The 18715-nt window shown below is 44.7% G+C and overlaps 1 protein-coding gene across 1 annotated transcript in view; it reads left to right on the forward strand.

Annotated features, from left to right (window-relative positions):
* Positions 1-194: 194 nt before the first annotated feature.
* The window catches only part of TRPC4AP (transient receptor potential cation channel, subfamily C, member 4 associated protein), a gene marked incomplete at both ends in the record, with an annotated part of 23427 nt that continues 4906 nt past the window's right edge, over positions 195-18715 (forward strand). Inside the window, 11 exons of the mRNA XM_008946921.1 lie at positions 195-323; positions 451-567; positions 2842-2899; positions 3978-4033; positions 5569-5697; positions 6651-6852; positions 9471-9659; positions 11562-11704; positions 15677-15808; positions 16456-16514; positions 18497-18598. Of these exons, the coding sequence (XP_008945169.1) occupies positions 195-323; positions 451-567; positions 2842-2899; positions 3978-4033; positions 5569-5697; positions 6651-6852; positions 9471-9659; positions 11562-11704; positions 15677-15808; positions 16456-16514; positions 18497-18598 (1316 nt within the window). The remainder of the gene's footprint in view (positions 324-450; positions 568-2841; positions 2900-3977; positions 4034-5568; positions 5698-6650; positions 6853-9470; positions 9660-11561; positions 11705-15676; positions 15809-16455; positions 16515-18496; positions 18599-18715) is intronic.

The following is an 18715-nucleotide window of genomic DNA, read 5'->3' on the forward strand; positions in this document are numbered from 1 at the left end:
ACCATCTGTAAAGTTCTGCAGCTTCCACCCATGGGTAAATTGGTGCATGGGAAGAGGTGGTGGTGTTGTAACAGTGCTGTCTGCAATAACCTGCTCTTCTCTGATAGCTCAATACTGTTACTGTGGTGGTGATAAGGTGGTTTTCCTGCTCATAAAGCATTGGCCACGTGGGAATTATGTTCTTTTTGTTACAGATTACAGAGGCCTTGTTAAAGGAGAGAGATAAACAAGCAAAATGGAATGGCATTCCCTTGCTGTTGCAGAAGCTGTATGAACACAGCCACCCAAACAGCGACTTCTCCCAGTGCCAAAGCATCTTAAAGGTATGGCCTGCCCTCAAAAGGCCTTCCTAAAAGCCAGAGGTGGTGTTGGTGTTGCTTTCTTTAAAGTCTACTATGATCATATTCTAATTTTTGAATCTGTTTGCATGTTTCTTTTAACTGCATGCAGGAAATTTCCCCCCTTCTTTCAATGGAAGCCATGGCATTTGTGACAGAAGACAGAAAAGCTGCTCAAGAGTCCACTTTCCCAAATACATACACGTTTGACTTATTTGGAGGAGTGGATGTAAGTGGGTTTTGATTTTGGTTTTTTGTTTTTCAATGATACAGAAGATTTCAGCATGGTTGTTCTACCACTGAGAAAGTTGAGAAGAATTCTAGAAGCTTTGAAGCTTCTAAATGCAAGCTACAGAATGATGTTAAGTGTTAGAATTGTGCCTGGTTCTGTTAATAAAATGTGGAAAGGGTCTATTCTTCAAGGTGTTACATCATCAAAAGTGGAGCACTTTTTTTAATGTCATGTAGAAGACCTGGATATTTCTTCAGGCAATCTGTTTCTAACTCAATAAAAGGTGAGAACTCGAGGTTCTCAATGAAGACACATTCAAATGATTTCTAGCTGTGAAATTAAATACTGCATAGGGTACATTTGGAGAATTTCACTTGCCACTGAAGGTTATGTGCCAGTTTTGTAAGCACACAAGGGAGCTTTCTCAGCCAGGTTGTCTGTGTTTATTGGTGGCCTGCAATAAACTTCATCTCTGGAAAACTTTTAAAATGGAACTGCAGACATTCTGTTCACTCCTATTTTTTTGTTTATTTGTTTTAATTTGGCATTTCACAACTACCCAAGTTTGCTCAGCTGTATGGTGGCAGACTCTGGGATCTTAGCTTTCATTAGAAATGTATTATTTGTATTTTCCAGTGAACTAATTGACACTTTCTTCCTCCTTTTGTTTTATTTTGGTCTAGCTAAACGGTGTCTTTGCTACTTCTCTCTTGTTGCACTTAGGATCCTTTTATTTAAGTAGCACTTTTACTTAGGTTATGTTGTCTCATAATTAGCACTCTTCTAGTTGTTGGTATCCTGTCAGCTGTGCACAGAAGTCTTCAGCTACCCAAGAGATTTAGAACATTATATGAAAATGTTGAAAATAATAACAAACTATATGGAAATGTTCTAAATTTCCCTTGGTCTTTAAAGGGAAATTGTGATGCTTCTGTAAAAGTGCTTTTAACATAAGAATGCACAGAGTAAGTGGGGTGGGATGGGGGGTGGGTTGGGTTTTGCTGGTTTTGGGTTTGTTTTTTTGGGGCTTTCTTTTTCTTGGGCTGGAGATAGTAAAGATCAGGTACATGTGGGTTTAATGTGGTTAAAGGCAGTGGTAGAAACCAGTGGTGTGTGCTTTTGAAATCCTGCTCTGGGACTTGGAAGTAGTCTGGTCTGCAGGTTCTGTGTGTGCCACAGCCTGATTCTGCCTTGCAGTGTGCTGGACTGTGAAGCATTAGGAACTTGGAAGGACACTAAATTTGCAGTGGACTTTGTCTACCATAATGTGTGATAATCAAGTCCTTAAAATATTTTTGGACTCTGGCAGTCTTTCCATCAAGGAAGCACCAAAGGACATTTGTGTCTCCTGCCTTTCTATGAATATGTACAAAATACTCCCCAAGAACACAAACACTTGAAGTAATCCCTGAACCCCATGGACTTTGGCCCTGAATGCATTCCCTGTCCAAGGCATCCTGTCAGGATTAATACAGCAAGTTGTAAAAGATTTTGTCACTTGGCATGACTTGACTGGTTGATGCCTACATGGCTCTGCATTTTAAACTGAAGTTTAAAAGAAGGAGCTTTTTACAGTGCTGTTTGCAGAAATAATTCATTCCTTTTAGTGGCTAACTCATTTTTTAAATGCACTGTTCTTTTAAAATGTTTGAAGACAAACCAGTGGTATAGCCTAGAGCAACTAAAGGTCAGTCCTACATCTGTCAGAACCATAGTCCTGGTCTTGGAAAGCTGAGTGTTACATTCTTTAACTAGAAATGAGCCAACACTTCACATGCCTGGGGGAGTGTGTGTGTGAGCACACGTGCAAGGTGCACGTACACAAGCAGTGTCTTCCTCTTTGTTGGTGAAATTAAATTCTGGAGCAACCAAGTTCTGTTACATCTGGGCCTGAAAGGTAAAAGCCCAGCAAGCCTTTGCCTAATTTGCATCTCTTTGCAGATTATTCCTAAAGATTAATTATTTTGGGAGATGTGTGATAACCAGCCTTGATGTTATCTGGATGCACATGTAATTATATTCTTTACAGACTCAAATTCTTTAAAACTTGCCTGTGGGAGATTGTTTTATACAACTGTTATTTCTTCAGGGTAAATACAAGTATTTTTTGTTAATGTGATTTTGATACCAGTGAGGTGTTGACTGTAGAGCTTCCTTTAGTCACCTCTGAGACTTCAGCAGAGACAGGACTAAGTTTGGATTTGTCACTGACAAATTAATTATTTATCTCTAATGATTATTCCCTTAATTCTTTTTATCTTCTTGTTACAGCTTTTAGTAGAAATTCTCATGAGACCAACTCTTATTACACAGAAAAAGAAGCAGAAAAGTAAGTAAATAGGTGTTCTGGCCTTTTTGACTCATTCTTACCATGTGTCCTTATTCGGGCAGAAATTATTCAATTTTTCTGTTGCTCTCTTTCCATCCCAGCAATTTCCTGTTCCTAAATGAATCACTGGTTGCTTTGTTAGTCCTGATTCATGGTGGGATTTAGGAGAGTCACCTGTTGCAGCACGCAGATCAGGAGTATTCATGCCCTCAGCATAACATCATACAGTAAATCTGCAATCCCTGGGAACTTTTATTGTTGCTTTGGCTATAGCTACAGTTAACTATTAATAATAAGCCACAAAACATTGTTGATGTAATAGGAGTTACAGAGACAGTGAGATAATGAAAAGTTTGTTGGTTTCTGACCTAGTCACAGGGGCTGCTAATTGCTGAATTACTCTAAGGAGAACTTCCAAGCTGGGGACATTAGCTTCAGTGCAGCTTTCTTGCTGGAGCACCTTTGGTTTTGGGTTTTCCTTTCTCCTGTCTGTGGTTCTGCTGGTTCCCTGAACCTTTCTGAGGGAAGGAAATGTCATGATACACTCCATGCCTGTCAGCCAGGGAACTTCATGAGTTAGAGGCAGCTGGTGTCTGAACTGAAAACACACTTTAAATATGAAAATGCTAGAGTAAATCAGATGGAAAGATGTTCTATGAAATCCTGATGCTGCCTGAACTGTGCTTTTTCTTGCACTGTGCTTGGTAGCTGGAACTGATGCACCTCTCAGCAGTTTCTCTTACTCTGAAGTATTTTGAGTTCATGTGTGATGCTTTTCCTAAAGTACTGTTTACTCCCCCATCCTTTTCCTTGGCATGTGACTCAGAAGTCCACCAACCACAGGTACAGCTCTGGCTGTGGTCCCAGGCAGTGCTGATGGTAGTTCTGAAACAAGCAAGAGAACAGGTCAGGTGTAGAGTGGTTCTTCCTCTGGTTTCTATCCTCCAAGGCATTTGCACATCTGATCTGAGCTGTCAGTGTGAAATCCTCACCTGGTTTGTAGCTCTGTGTCACACGTGTGGACACCAGTGATCCTTGGGAAGCTCCAGCCAGTGAATGTCTGTTCTCTCCTTTGCAGTAAGTGATGACCTCATCAAGGACTGTTTAAGCATACTGTACAACACGTGTATATGTGTAAGTACCTCTGCTGTGGAGAGCTGTTCTGCTGCTCATGTTTTACATGTGTCACTTGATAAAACAATGTACAAACTCTTAAAAGCATATTTAAACTTGCTCTGAAACTTAAATTTCCTCTGTTAAATATAAAACTTTCTTATATTTTGATGTGTTACTCAAATGATTTCTGTTTTCTTAGCCACATTGTCAAGTTTAAATCCTCTTGTTTGGATATTTCTTTATAGGAAAGCCATGTCAGCCTTTGTTATATTCAGACTTAAAATTTGAAACTGGAAATGGATGCCTGCTACCTCAAGCTACAGCTGGGGTTGTTCAGTAACAGTGCTGGCAAAGTGGTTTAAGTGTGATCCTGCAGCTCCTTCAAGTCCTGAATTAGGAGTTCAGTTCAGTTGTGGCAGATCAGTGCCTAGGTTAAAGGCCTCCTGAAATACTTGACTGTTAAAATTCTGAAGCTAAAAGTGCATGCCTCAGATCATGCATGCAGGGAACATCCTCAGCATTGTTTACTTACACACTTTATGATGTCATAACCTAGGGAGCATTGTTCAACAAAAATCTTTTTTCAAAGGGAGTTACTGGCTTGGCACTCTTCCAAAGATATCAACCTAATCTGAAGGGTTTGAATCTTAATAAACCCTGTTCTCACTGCTAAGTGTCTGTGTACACATGGGAGGGGGAAGAGAGGGGACATTTTTTTTACTCCCATAATTTATTTTTTAAGTACAGGTAATGCAAGTTTTGCAAACTGTGACTAGTGTAATATACTATTCATATGAAATGAGTTTGTAATGTGTAGACTAGCTGCTGTTTTAATCCACATCAGTATTCTTGCTCTCTCCCTAAGGAGAAGTGCTGAGGATGGCAGAGCTGGTGTGGGTGCAGAACTGACTGTCCTTAGGCCTGTGTGTCAATACTCAGGCAGCATCTAAGCTAGTGTAGCTCTGTGAGCACTGGTGATAGGGCAGTCACACAGAACAGACAGCTTTGCAAGGGGTAAGGGGGACGTTTGATTCCAGCAAAGACAGGCTGTGCTCTCAGCAGGGGTCAGAGCAGGGGAACTGGCCTTAGGGAGCTCGGTGATGACCCCAAAAGTCACCCTGAGACAGGGACTCGGGTCCAGTTCTGGCCAGTGCAGGCTCTGCCCAGCTGGGAGCAGTGCCAGCACTTCATGAGGACTCTGGAGACTGCATTTACATGCTGTAAAGTGGAGCTGGTTACAGTGTGTCTGGGAAACCAGAAACAAGCCTCTCTGATGTTTTTCCAGGCATGGGGTGTTTACTTTTGATTCAAGGCAAGTAAACAACTGCCCTGAGATGCAGCCTCTCATCCTGGAGCCTGTAGTTTTTGCAAGTGTCATGTTCACTTCAAACAAGGACTGGAGTTAGTCACCATAAACACAACGTTTCCTGGTTTCAGGAATAGCTGATTTGATAGCACGTGGTCTGTAAAACTGTCCTGCACGTGCCTGTGGTGTAGGACTCCTCCAGGTGGGCTCTGACTCTGGCTCTGCCTGTGCCTTTGCTGCTTTCCAGACGGAAGGAGTCACAAGGCGACTGGCAGAGAGAAATGACTTTGTGCTGTTCCTGTTTACACTCATGACAAACAAAAAGACATTCCTACAAACTGCAACACTCATCGAGGATATCCTGGGAGTTAAAAAGGTTAGTTGCCCATTCCTGAATTTTCTTTGTCTGTTTTTTCAGCCAGTGGAGGAAAGGCAGCTGTTTCTTTGAAGAGCTGCTGGGGATAATCTTCTGAGCCAGCATTCTGACTTCTTGTAGCTGGTATGAAACCTGACTTTGTGCAGTCACATCACATCTTGTACAGAAGCCAAGTTAGGCATGTGGTATCAGGCTTCTGATGCTTTTGCAGTGCTTGCAGAGAATGATGGATAGGTGAGGACCTAGCTGTCATTAAAGTGCAACCAGAAATTCAAACAAAGAACATGAACCTATAAATCCATTTTCCACCCTTGCCTTCTGATTATGCTTCACCTATTTAATTAGTCTTCCAAACATCTGGAAGGCTTCCCATCCTTCTCTCATCTTGGAGCTTGTCACCTGTCAGAGAAGTTGTGAGCTGGGGGAACAGGGCACTTAGGTCTCCTGCACAAATGAGGTTTCTGAACGTGCTTGCCAGCATCATTACAGCTTAGTGCTCTGATGTGATGCAGATTAATTATTGGATGTGTAAGCCTTGGGAAAACCCTGAATGAAATGTGTCTGAATGTGTTTTGTGGAGTGGGCCAGGATTCTGTAACTTTTTACTGTGTTTCCACAGTAAAGCTGAGGGTGACACACTTCCTGAGATAAGAAGCAAACTTACTTGATCTGAACAGAAATGCTTTTTGATGAAAACTGTTTCAAAGATCTTTTGATGAAAAAGACTGAAGTATAATCTAGAAGTTGGGTCACATCTGTGAGTTTCAAAGCAAGCACAGAAGTGGAAAATGAACTCAAAACTATCTAGTACCCAAATGTAATTTGTATGTTGGATTATGTTTTGGGGTGGCTTTTTTTGTGCGTGGGTTGCATTTTTTCAATTTAAAAAAAGGCCCCCAAATTTTATGTTAATACTTAGTCTTTAAAATCTGGATATCTGTTCCCTCCTGCAGGAGATGATACAACTGGATGATATTCCCAATCTGGCGAGCCTCGTGTCCAGTTTTGATCAGCAGCAGCTTGCAAACTTCTGCAGGATCCTTGCTGTCACCATTTCTGAACTTGACACAGGAAGTGATGACAAGCACACACTTCTGGCTAAAAATGCCCAGCAGAAAAAAAACTTGGGTCCTTCCCGAGCTGAAATTAATCAAGGTAATTGTTACTTTGTGAAGAAAGGCAAAAGGATCATCAGTGTGTGGTTTGCTGCTTCTCAGAGTCCCTTCTGTAGCATGTTTCTAGAGGGTACTGTAAGTGATCTGTCTTAGAAAGCTCTTTTCTTTATTCACTTTTGTCAAGCAGTTTCCTGGAAACAGTCTTATCTGTTAATGAACTTAACTTTGTAGCTTTCAATTTCATATGGTGTTGATAATGAGGTAGTTTCTGCCCCTTCATCCCTTTCCAATGAACTGGGTGGTTTAAAACAATCTGCTTTGTTTTCTATGCCTCACTCACTTCTATGGCTTTGCCTTTAGCAGCTCTCAGTGATTCCATGTCCTCCTTAAAGCACAAATTCCTGAAGTTAAACTGCATGCTGCCTTGCTGGCAGAGCAGTTCCCTCTCTGATGTTCTCTGACCTTGTCCTGAGCAGGATGTCTGTCTTTAGCAGCAAGGAAGGCATGTTCAGGATTAGTCATGTAGCCACTGTTACCACACCAGCCTTGGAAATCTAGGAGTCTAATACAACTTTAATGTCAGGCACAGTTCAGGTTCCCTTATTTTGCTGAGTCCTCTGATGCAGGAGTCTTGCCTGGAAGGATGAGTATGAATTTAGGAGTATATGATCTAAATTGAAATACCCTCAAGTGTAGAATCTGCTGTTTTTAGCTCTTACTATTTGAAAAGCTTTTAGACTTCTGAAGCAGATGTTTGTTTGGGCCCTTGCCAGACAATGCTGGGAAGTGCAGGAAGGGGTTTTGGAGCTGGTTCTCCCATCTCCTAACATTTTGCAGTAGCCACAAAGAACAAAGCTCCTTCTGTAACTGCTGCCACCTCTGCAGCATGCAGCAAGAGCTGGGGAGTGTAGCACAGCAGGCAGAAGCTGGGGAGCTTTAAGAGGAGCTGTATCCTCTTCTGCCCTGGGACTGCCCCAGCTTGTTTATAACAGATGAGTGTGTGTGGGGTGGGTACAAAGTTTAATTCCAGCTAGTTGAACTGAATAAGTGTGGATCCCACAGAGCTGAACCCAGCCAAGCAAATGTTTAATCACTTTTTTGCTTGCACAGTTAGAGACTGTATCTAAATATTCCATTTTAAAAAAAAAATTATCAAGGAGCTTATTCTGTCAAGGATAGTACCAGCAGGCAGGATCTTGCAACTCTTTTGCATAGTGTTTGAGGCTAAATTCTTTGCTGTTTCCTACTTGCATCTGCAAGTATGTACTGAAGTCATGTATCTGTGATAAACAGATCCTGTCATAGAGTTTTTCTGTGAAAAATTGACTGAAATGCAGCTTCTAGCACCTCCTGGAGCCCCCAAAGCAGTTTGCAGGCTAGTGGCTTCTGTCCTTGAACTGTTTTTCCACTAAGTTTGGAGATGACACCCAGTTGGGTGGGAGTGTTGATCTGCTTGAGGGTAGGGAGCCCCTTGGGCTTGGGCAGACTGGATTGATGGGCCATGGGCAGTTGGATGAGCTTCAACAAGACCAAGTGTGGGTCCTGCTCTTGGGGCACAACAACCCCATGCAGTGCTGCAGGCTTGGGGAGGAGTGGCTGGAAAGCTGCTGGGAAGAAAGGGACCTGGGGGTGCTGACTGACAAGCAGCTGAATATGAGCCAGCAGTGTGCCCAGGTGGCCAAGAAGGCCACCAGCATCCTGGCTTGTGTTGGATATAGAGTGGCAAGTGAATGAGGGAGGTGATTGCCCCTCTGTACTTGGCACTGGTGAGGCCACACCTCAAGTACTCTGTTCAGTTTTGGGCACCTCAGTACAAGGAAGACATTGAGGTGCTGGAGCAGGTCCAAAGAAGAACAAGTAAGCTGGTGAAGGGCCTGGAGAACAAGTCTGTGAGGAACAACTGAGGGAACTGGGACTATTTAGTCTGAAGAGAAGGAAACTGAGAGGGGACTTGATCACTGTCTGTGACTTCCTGAGAGGATGTTGTAGAGAGGAAGGGGCTGGTCTCTTCTCACAAGTAATGACAGAAGAAGAGGGAATGGCCTCAGGCTGCTCCAGGGGAGGGGTAGACTGGACATTAGGAAGAACATTTTCACTGAAGGGGTTGCCAGGCCTTGGAACAGGCTGGCCCGGGGGGGGGGGGGGGCCCCATCCCCGCGCGTGGTCAAAAACAAGTAAATGTGGGACTTGGGGACACGGGTTAGTGGGCCTGGGATGGTTGGACCTGATGATCTTAAAGGTCTTTTCCAGCCTAAGGGATTCTGTGATTTCTGCCAGTTTCATTTTCAGCCAGATCAGTTCCTGGGTTTTGACTTGCTGTGGACTGGAAAACTGCAGTGCCAGCAAAGGGGAATTGGCCAGAAACAAGCAGTTACAGTAGGATTGTGCTAATTTTTTTTTTCCAGTGTAAATCCAACACAAACCAGCTGAACACTGGTTGAATTATGCCTGGGGTGTGTGTGCTGTCTCCAGTCCCTACCTGCAGAGTGTGCAGACTTCTGCCACCTCTCCTTCTTTTTAACCAGGTGGAATTTGTTTCTGTTCACTCTTTTTGTGTTGCTGATGTAGATGTTATTGTACCCTGTGCTGTAGATGACTTGACAGCTCTTGCATTGGTGATCTTAAATCACAATAAAGTATTTTTTTTTTCTTTTTCAGCCACACTTTTGAATATTCCAGGCTTCATCGAGCGATTGTGCAAGCTGGCAACACGGAAGGTGTCTGAAACAACAGGAACTTCCAGCTTCCTCCAGGAGCTGGAGGAGTGGTACACCTGGCTGGACAACGCCCTGGTGCTCGATGCCTTGATGAGAGTGGCCAACGAAGAGGCTGAGCAGAGCAGCACAGGTACCAGGCAGCCTTTCCTCTAGCCACCCTTCCCTGGTGCAGATCAGAACCTTCTGTGGCATTTGTGTGTTGTTTTTCCTTTCAGCCAGTGTTGGTTCCCCTTTCCTTGAGCAATGTGTTAGCATTTAGGTCTGACTCCCATTTAGGTCATAAAAAATGTCAGTGCTGCATGAGAACAAGTTAGCAAAAGGAAGTGTCCTACAGCAGACTGTGCCCTGTGCACACCCTGGTGATGCTGGGACTTTGTACATCCTCAGCACTGATCTCCTCTGCAGTGACAAAAGTAACACACAGCTGAGGTCACTTCACCAGCATTTTACTCTAAAACTGATGGGTTTAGGTTCAAGTACTTGCTATCAACCATGTGGCCCCTTCTTTCAAAAGGAAAGGTAGTTCCAGAAAAATTAAATAAGCTAACTGGAAAAAAGATAATTGTTCCAGCTTAGTGTGTGGATGTATCAGTACAACCTTAGGAAAGTGCTTTGAAGCAAGTGTGTGGTTTACTTCTTCACCTTTCAGGATTACACAAGTGCTATGTGTCTTGTAGAACTCAAAAGTCCTTGGTAACATAATTAGAATTAGCCCAAAATTTTGACATCAAAGCCTTTGCTTCTGTGCTTCTTTGGAAAACTTCCTTCCATGTCCAGCATCGTTAGTTTTGTAGCAATTAATAATTAAAACTTCCAAAAATACACAAAACCTGAGATCTGTGCATGCTTCAGCAGCTTATCACACATACCTTTATACAAAGAGCTTGGTAGGAGCTGGAGAACACTTGGTATCTTGGAAGACAAGGTTTTACTGTGGTGGAACAAGCCTGGTCACAGCTCTTGACCCACAAGCACACCTAGCTGGCCCTTCCCAAAGTGCTGCCTCAGTGGCCAGGGGCTTGTGGCTTGGGGGCTTCTGAGTCAGAGCTGGTGTCTGGGCCTTTTACCCTTTGATGGTTTCCTTCCTTTGTGGGTTTGCTGCTGGCTGTTTCCTCACCCAGGTTTAAAAAGCACTCACACTGCCCTGTGGCAGGGCAGCTCCTCACCCACTTCTGTGCTGTGGAAAGAGTCAGCTCCTGTCTGACCAGTTTCACAGTGTCCTCATCAACTTTCTCTGTGTTACTTGGGATTTCTGTCATGTTTTTCACATGTGATCATGGTGTGTTGTGTCCTATTTCTGCTCTTGGCAGTGTAATTCTAGATAGGGCTATGAAAATTAAACTGTGGCCTATGTGTGCTGAGGTATGAAATGAAAATAAACTAATAATAAATGCTGCTGATAATCTCACCACTACTTTTTATTACCCTTTCTGCCATATTCTTTCTGGTGCAGAACTCTAATTCATACAGGTGATGTCACTCATTTTATGTAGGTGATGTCATTTAGCTTGCTATGGAAAAATTAAATAATTTTTTTTTTAAATCCTGATTTTTATCTCCTCTAAAGTTCCAGCCACTTTTTTCTGCTTCTGTAGCATTTAGTATAAATCAATTACTTGCTGTATGTCACTATTTTTGAGAAGAAGATTCCAGCAGACATACTGGTGTTACCTCTGCAGTGGGTTGATGTGAGAGTAATAACTGCACCAACTCCTTTCCCACTGAAGCTGCCTCAGGCTCACATCTTTGCCATCTTCTTCAGAGTCTTCAGATGAAAGTGGATTGGCCAACACCTCGACACGAACCCAGCTCCCACAGTCCATGAAGATCATGCATGAGATCATGTACAAGCTGGAGGTAGCATTTAATATAAATCAGTTATTTGCTGTATGTCACTATTTTTATTTGAGAAGAAGATTCCAGCAGACATACTGGTGTTACCTCTGCAGTGGGTTGATGTGAGAGTAATAACTGCACCAACTCCTTTCCCACTGAAGCTGCCTCAGGCTCACATCTTTGCCATCTTCTTCAGAGTCTTCAGATGAAAGTGGATTGGCCAACACCTCGACACGAACCCAGCTCCCACAGTCCATGAAGATCATGCATGAGATCATGTACAAGCTGGAGGTGTTGTATGTTCTCTGTGTGCTGCTCATGGGGAGGCAAAGGAACCAGGTGAGGGCTTGTCCCACATGCCAAAGTTGGTGTCTCTTTAAACCTAAGTGCTGATTAATTAGGTCATGGGCAGAGAAAGGTGAAGAGCAAAGCTCAAGGCATGAAGCCAGGCCAGTCCCACCACTGCAGCAGTGCACTGGGCACAGCTTGTCCCAGGCTGCTCCTGGTCAGTCTCTGACAGAGCTGCTGCTCTGGTGCAGGGTGGATTCAGGAGGATGCTCCTGGATGAACATTCTGCCTCTCAGCATCAGGAGGTGTGGGGGTGTGCCTGGGTGCTGCAGGAGCAGCAGTCAGGCCATCTTCCCTCCTGGGGCACTGCTCACCTGCTGGGACAGAGCCTAGAAATCCCACTCATCTCTTCCTTCTGCATTTCTTGCTTTTGAAATGAAAAATAATTTGTTCCCTGCCTCACACAGGCTTATGGAGAGCCAGTCCCTGCAGCTTGGCTGTGGTTTGAGTTAAATGGGTCAGAAGCATATTGTGAAGGGAAAAGCAAAGCAATCCTTTGGAGCAGTTCTGACAGATTTCCAGCACTGGCAGTTGGCTCAGCAGAGCAGCTTGGAATAGCAGGGGCATTTGGATGCCCTAGAGACAGGGAGGATCAAACTGGTTGGAGTTGAAGGGCTGTTGCATTAGGCAAGAGTAGCTGTGTTGGGGGGCTGTTGCTTGAGCACATTTATCTTCAGCATTTTGTCCTTTGCTCTGGTAACTTCCTATTGTATAGGAGTCACAAATACTTGTCACAGGCAGTATCTGAAATCTCTTCATGGAAATTGAAAATAGAAGTGCAGTTGTACAGTCCTGAACAGAGCTAACCTGCTCACTCTGAACCTACAAATGGATACTCAGCATTCAAAAGAACTAGATTCTGTATAACAGTAACCAGAGGAGAATAACAGTTCTGGCAGAAACCACAATCACTGCCATCAGAAACTCCTGATCCTGTTCTTCTTTTTAGAAGTACTTTTTTAGAATTTTTAAAAAGCCCAAGACACAACTGGAACTACCCAACCATGGATCTGTTAGGAGGACTTTTTTTTTTCATTGTATCAAGTCCAATTGTTCATCCCTGTCTGATTTCACCACAAGAATGCAGCTTTACAGATACTGCAGAAATGCCTTGCAGCTTGCACTCATCCTGCTGCTGCCTGTTCAGGGAGTTGGAGGTGCCCCTGGGTCAGGTCTAGTGTGTTACTGTCAAGTGTGACAAGGTAGAAAGGATGCTGCTGAAACAGCTGGCTTTTCTTGTAAAAAAATTCCTGGGAGAACAATTCTTTATTCTTCCTCTGCTGCTTCTGCCCCCGTGTGAATGGGGAAGCTGTCTGAGGTTAAAGGTTGGCTTCTCCAGAGCTGATTTAGGACTGGAGTTCAGGTCTCACTACAGCTCTCTGGAAGATTGGAGCCAGATGGGGTTTGGTCTCTTCTCCCAAGTAACAAGTGATAGGACAAAAGGAAGTGGCCTCAAGTTGTGCCAGGGGAGGTTTAGGTTTGACATCAGGAAAAATTTCTTCCCTGAAAGGGTTGGCAAGGCCTGGCCCCGGCTGCCCAGGGGCGGACCCACCATCCCTGGAGTGGTTTAAAAGTCATGTAGGTAAGGTGTAAGGGACATGATTTAGCAGTAGACTTGGTAAAGTGAGGTTAATGGTTGGACTTGATGATCTTGGAGGTCTTTTCCAACCTAAACAATTCTACAATGCTATAAATTGAATTCTTGAAAGATTTGAGTGAGTTCATTCTCAAACCCTTTTTGTCCAGAGCCATCTCTTTTTTTAAAACCCACTTTGAAACATGTGATAGGTCCTTCATTCCTTCATCTACATAAAGTTTTCAGAGGCTTGTGTGGCAGATGCAAATGCTTTCCCCTTCCTGAGAGGCAGCTGGGTTAGGAATGAGAGCTGGGCTGTTCTCCTGAGCCCCAGTGAGGTGGGAGCAGCAGTGTCTGCAGCAGTGCTGGCACTGGTGAGCCCTTCAGCTGCTTGGTGTGTCTCCTTCTGGGGGACTGCAAGCCCATCATCTGTGACACCAGTCTTCCCAAGGTTTAATACTGGAATAATTTTGCCTAGAATTTCTAAAGGGTATTGCAAACCTGCTTCAGTCCACTGTGATTCTCAATCTTGGTGTTTCTTGAAGCATGGTGCAGCTTCCTAACAAACTCAGCCTGCTGCTGAAGGCTTGCAGTAAACCCTTGGTTTAAACTTGGGTGCTGACTTGTGGACATTGCCAGCTGCCTGCTGCCACACTGGAGAGGGTCACACCATGGGAGAGAAGTGGTGTTTCACTGCAAATCTGTGCCTTTCCTTCCTGCTCATTATGGGCACACCCTAAATTACTATCCTTAGATGTTTTTCTAGGCTGTCTTGCTTGTCTGTATTGTGGTGGAAGGCAATCAGCAGATTTACTTGCTCCTGCTGTAAATCTTGGCTCCTCCTGAGCCATGCTACACACTGCAGAAACTCCTAACAGTAGTGAGAAAGCAATAGAGCAATTCTTGTGAAGCTTGGCAGCAGCAGGAGAGAGGCAGAGGAGGTTGAAGGATGGATCTAGAGCAGGGATTGTCTTGGCATCCCCAGACTGAGCAGTTGGAATGAGTTTGGGATCTGGGAGAGAGGGTGATCCAAAGGCAGGGACTGTGACTCAGCCTTGTCTTCCAGCTCTCTGTCAGGTGAGAACTTGGAGTTTAACCAAATTAAAAGCAAACACATCTGAAATTAGGGATGAATCATTTGCAATAAGCAGGTTATGGTCTGTGTGGCAGGGAGCAGACTCACAAGTTTCCAGGATGAGAGCCCTCCTTCAGTGAGGGGCTGAGGCTCTTGCAGTTCACATGCTTGGCTTCATCGTTGTGCTTGTGCCATGCTGGCCACTGAGGGCTGGAGGCACCACAGGGAGAGCTTTGAGTCAGAGAGGTGCCTCAGAGTTGTTTTTCTTGGAGGCTTGGGACTGGATCAAAGTGTCTGAGAGCATTTTAAACTCAGGGAGCACCAAAGGGTTTGGAGCTTTGCCATCAGTCAGGGTGGTGAGGGTGAGGTGGGGAGGGGCTGGCTGCTTCCTCAGGTGTGATCCTTGGAGATGCCCAGCAGCAGGAACATGATTCCCATAGAGATGGGGAAGTTGGTGGCTACAGCCAAGAGGAAAGCTGAAGGCCATCAGTCATGCTGCAGACCACTTCATCTTGAAAACCAGTGAAACAGCATCAGCTTCAGAGAGTTTTGATTTGTTCAAGTGTTTTAGGAGGTAGAGCAAAATGGAGTGACCTGCTTGAAATACTACTAGGTATAATTCTGACTCTTGGGGACAATTTAGATTGTTTGGGTGACCTGATTCTAAGGAATGTGCCCATTACTGCTTTGGGCACTTCATTCTTACAGCACGTTGGGCTTCCTGCTCATGTGTGGTTTTCATTTGCACCACATCTCCAGGGATGCTGCTTGTCATAGGCCTGCAGCTGATCAAAGTCCCACTGGGTATTTCTTGTATTCCTCAACTTCTGGTTTGCTTGCATCAAAAGCACTCTGGGCATGCTCTACAGAAGTTCAACTTGCCCTTAACCTGAAGGAGCTGCACTGGAACTGCAGTGTGGTTGTGTTACTGCTGGGCTCTGCTCTGCTCAGAACTCCTGCCTGGGTCACTTGAGCAGAAGTGATACTGACAGTTTGTCCTCAGAGGAGCACGTTGGCTTCAGTTGTGTGGACTGGAAAGGCAGAGGACACTCAGAATTCACTCAGAACTCAGAGAGGGCACTCATTCTCTCAGAGTGTCTGTCTTCTACCCATGTCCACCCAAAGGAAACTACTGGAATGATAGCAGGCCTGGGGTTAGTGCACCTGTTAACACAGACACAGGCTGTCTGGTAAAAAATTGACTCTCTCTGTTGTCAGGGGATGGTGTAACTGTGCCCATCTCTTCACCAGACTGTGTCATGTCCATGTTTAAGGCTGCCACAACTGAGTGTGTCCTCCTCTGGTTTCCCAGGTTCATAAAATGATCGCTGAGTTCAGACTGATCCCTGGCCTCAATAACTTGTTTGACAAACTCATCTGGAGAAAACATTCAGCATCAGCCCTCGTTCTGCATGGCCACAACCAAAACTGTGATTGTAGCCCAGTGAGTAACTTGTTCAATTCTGTGTTGGGTTTTTCTCCTGTCCTGTCATTGGGAGGAGTTGTACTGAGTAACTGGGTACTGGTGTCATACAGGAATTGAGGTGTGGTGGCTTTGGGGGGTTTGGGAATTATTGCTTTCACCTACAACTGTATCTTAGATTCATGCTGGCAATTTAGCAGAGGGCAGTTTAGCCTCTCCCCTCTTCCCTGGTTTGGGAACAGGGAAAAGGGTAAATTTTGTGGTCCCTGAAAGCCAAAGGCAGATGACAACTAAAACTATGGAAATGATACCTAGCAGGTCAAGAGACAGAACACAAAATGGATCACAGGTTTTTTGAAGGTGTTAAGGTTTTTTTTGAGTTTTTTTATTTTAAGCCTAGATATCCTAAGTTGATCAATCCAGCCATGAATTTTTTTGCCTGTGGGAAGGAATTATTACCCTTACACACCTAGGCATGGAGACAGCCTTCTGTTTTGGGAAGCCTGCAAAGTGGAGCCTTCTCCATTGGTGCAAGTCACTTGCTCTGCTGTCCAAATGCCTTTGAGCTAGGTGGATTTTCAGTTCAGCTGTTTCATGTCAGCTTGGCACACTAATGATACCCAAAAATACTAAAGCAAAAGGTTTTGACCTTTGTTATCTCTTTCTAGGACATTACTCTAAAGATACAGTTCTTGAGGCTTCTTCAGAGCTTCAGTGACCACCACGAGTGAGTATGAGGTGCTGTGGTAGGTGGTGCCTGGGCACAGGGTGCAGTGGGTGTCTGAGGCACACAGGGCAGAACCTTCTCTCCTCAGACATGAACCAGATGTTCACATGCCTGGTGGCTCCTGCTGGGGAAAGGCAGAGGATGTGATCTCCAGTGGGTGTGTCTCAGTGTGTTTGATGATTTAAAAGAGACCATTTTGCTTTGTGTTGAGAAGGACTGAAACATTTATGTGATAAATTAATATTTTCTGGCAGAAGGAATGAGGTGGGAGCACTCAGGATGCTGTCTCCTCCCTCAGCATTGGTAGTGAGCCAGGGTGTTCCTGGGAGGACATGTTCAGGTTGAATCTGGAGTGGAACAAGCATAAAACAGAAGGCTGCTGGAAGATCAGGGTGAAAAACAGTGTACCTCTGAAGAGGTTCATCTTCTGCCTTTGTAAAAAGGCTGGAAGGTCCAATTGCTGCCTAAATGCCAGCAGTGCAGAAGCCCTGATGAAATTTTGGATGGGAAAATATTAGGGGAACAATGATCTGTCAGCTAGGCTTCAGAAGCTGGGTTGGAGATGGGAAGAAAGCTGCTGTTTGCCTTCCCAAAGGTGTGCTTGCAGAGGTTGAGTCTGCTGGAGTAGTTGAGGGGTGATGCAGTTTGCTTGGTTGGGGTTTTTAGTGTGCTTTTTTTGGTGCTGTGCTCCTGAGACAGAGGTATTGTGGTTCTGCAAGTCAGAACAGAGCAACATCTTGCATTCTGTCAGTGTCTTCAGCCCCACAGGGTGGTGTCCTGTAGCTTTTACTGCTTTTGAGCCATCCCTTCAGCCAGGGTGATAGTTCTGTGTAGATTTTATTTGGTACTGTTAAGCATTAATATTCAAAGTATCAGCCTTTTTGCTTGTGGAGTATTAGCTGTAAGAATGGGGAGCTGCTGGGTGATCTGTAAGCAGAAGAGGAAGGCTGACCTACTGTAAACCCTCTGTGCAAGACTTTGTTTGTCCAGGAATTGCTCCAGGTTTTCCAATAAAATCTCTTCAGATAATGTTCCTACCAAGATCTCAGACTTGTTTAAACAAAACCCAGCTTTCAGCTGGAACACAGGAGCAAATGGAATGTGTGGAATCTGGTTGGGGCTTTTAAACAAATAGTTACATGAGCTTTCTATGAAGTGACACAAGCTGAGTTAGCTGAGGACAAGATGAGCACAAGTATTTCTGTGCTAATACTGACTTCAGTGAAGCTGCCTGGACACCAAGCTTGTGGAACTGTTGGGTGAAGAGAGAGGCTGTATTTTCATTGCAGAAACCTGTTGATCCAGATGAAAAGAAGCTTCAAATGACAGCCTCAGTGGGCACTAACCTGGAAGACTGTTGAAGAAAGAAGGCATCCCCATCACCTTTGTGGTCTCATAATTTATCTCCTGTGTAGTGGCTGTGTTTTGATGTGTAGGTTCTCTTGGCACAGCCTCACACTCAGCACTGCATCCAGTGCTCCCTTAGGTTTCCTGAAAATCCATCTTTGTTGTCTGATTCTGAGCACTTGGAGTTAGAAAGGCTCCAAGGAGCATGCTGGCATGGCCTGTAGGAAGACCTGCAGGAAGCTGTGAAGAAGTTTGCTGTCTAAGTCTGCTGAAATTCAGCAATATGCTGCTGAGATTTTAAAAAGAGTGTTACCTGGAAGCAGATATTTACAAAACAAACCACAAGGTCCTGAATGGGTCAGCAGAGAAGCACTATCTCCAAGCTGGTCAGTGTTGAAATGTGGGTTGGGTAAATTTTGGGAGAGGTTTTCAGAGCAGCACCTAGCTGACCCACCTTGGGAGGGGGTTGTGGGGGGGAACAGTAGAGTGCTGGCTGGCTGTGAAGAGCCAGAGAGGTGGAAGCTGATTGCCCAGGCCTCCAGCCCTGCTGGTTTTACTCTTCACAGGTTTGCATGCTTCTCTGCCCCCTGAATTCATCACATTTCCCTCCCCTACTCCCAACTGTCTCTCTTTAGGAACAAGTATCTCCTCCTGAACAGCCAAGAGCTGAACGAGCTGAGTGCCATCTCCCACAAAGCCAACATCCCTGAGGTGGATGCAGTTGTAAACACAGACAGGTGAGCTGGGAGGGAGGGTTGAGCTTCAGCTTCTCATGCTCCCAGGCACTTCCACTGGAGGCTTGATGTCACCTGGCTTGTTGGAGGTCCTTCTGTCCACCACAGGTGGTTTCGTTT

The sequence above is a fragment of the Merops nubicus genome, unplaced genomic scaffold (assembly GCF_000691845.1).
Source record: "Merops nubicus isolate BGI_N331 unplaced genomic scaffold, ASM69184v1 scaffold18739, whole genome shotgun sequence".
Lineage (NCBI taxonomy): Eukaryota > Metazoa > Chordata > Aves > Coraciiformes > Meropidae > Merops > Merops nubicus.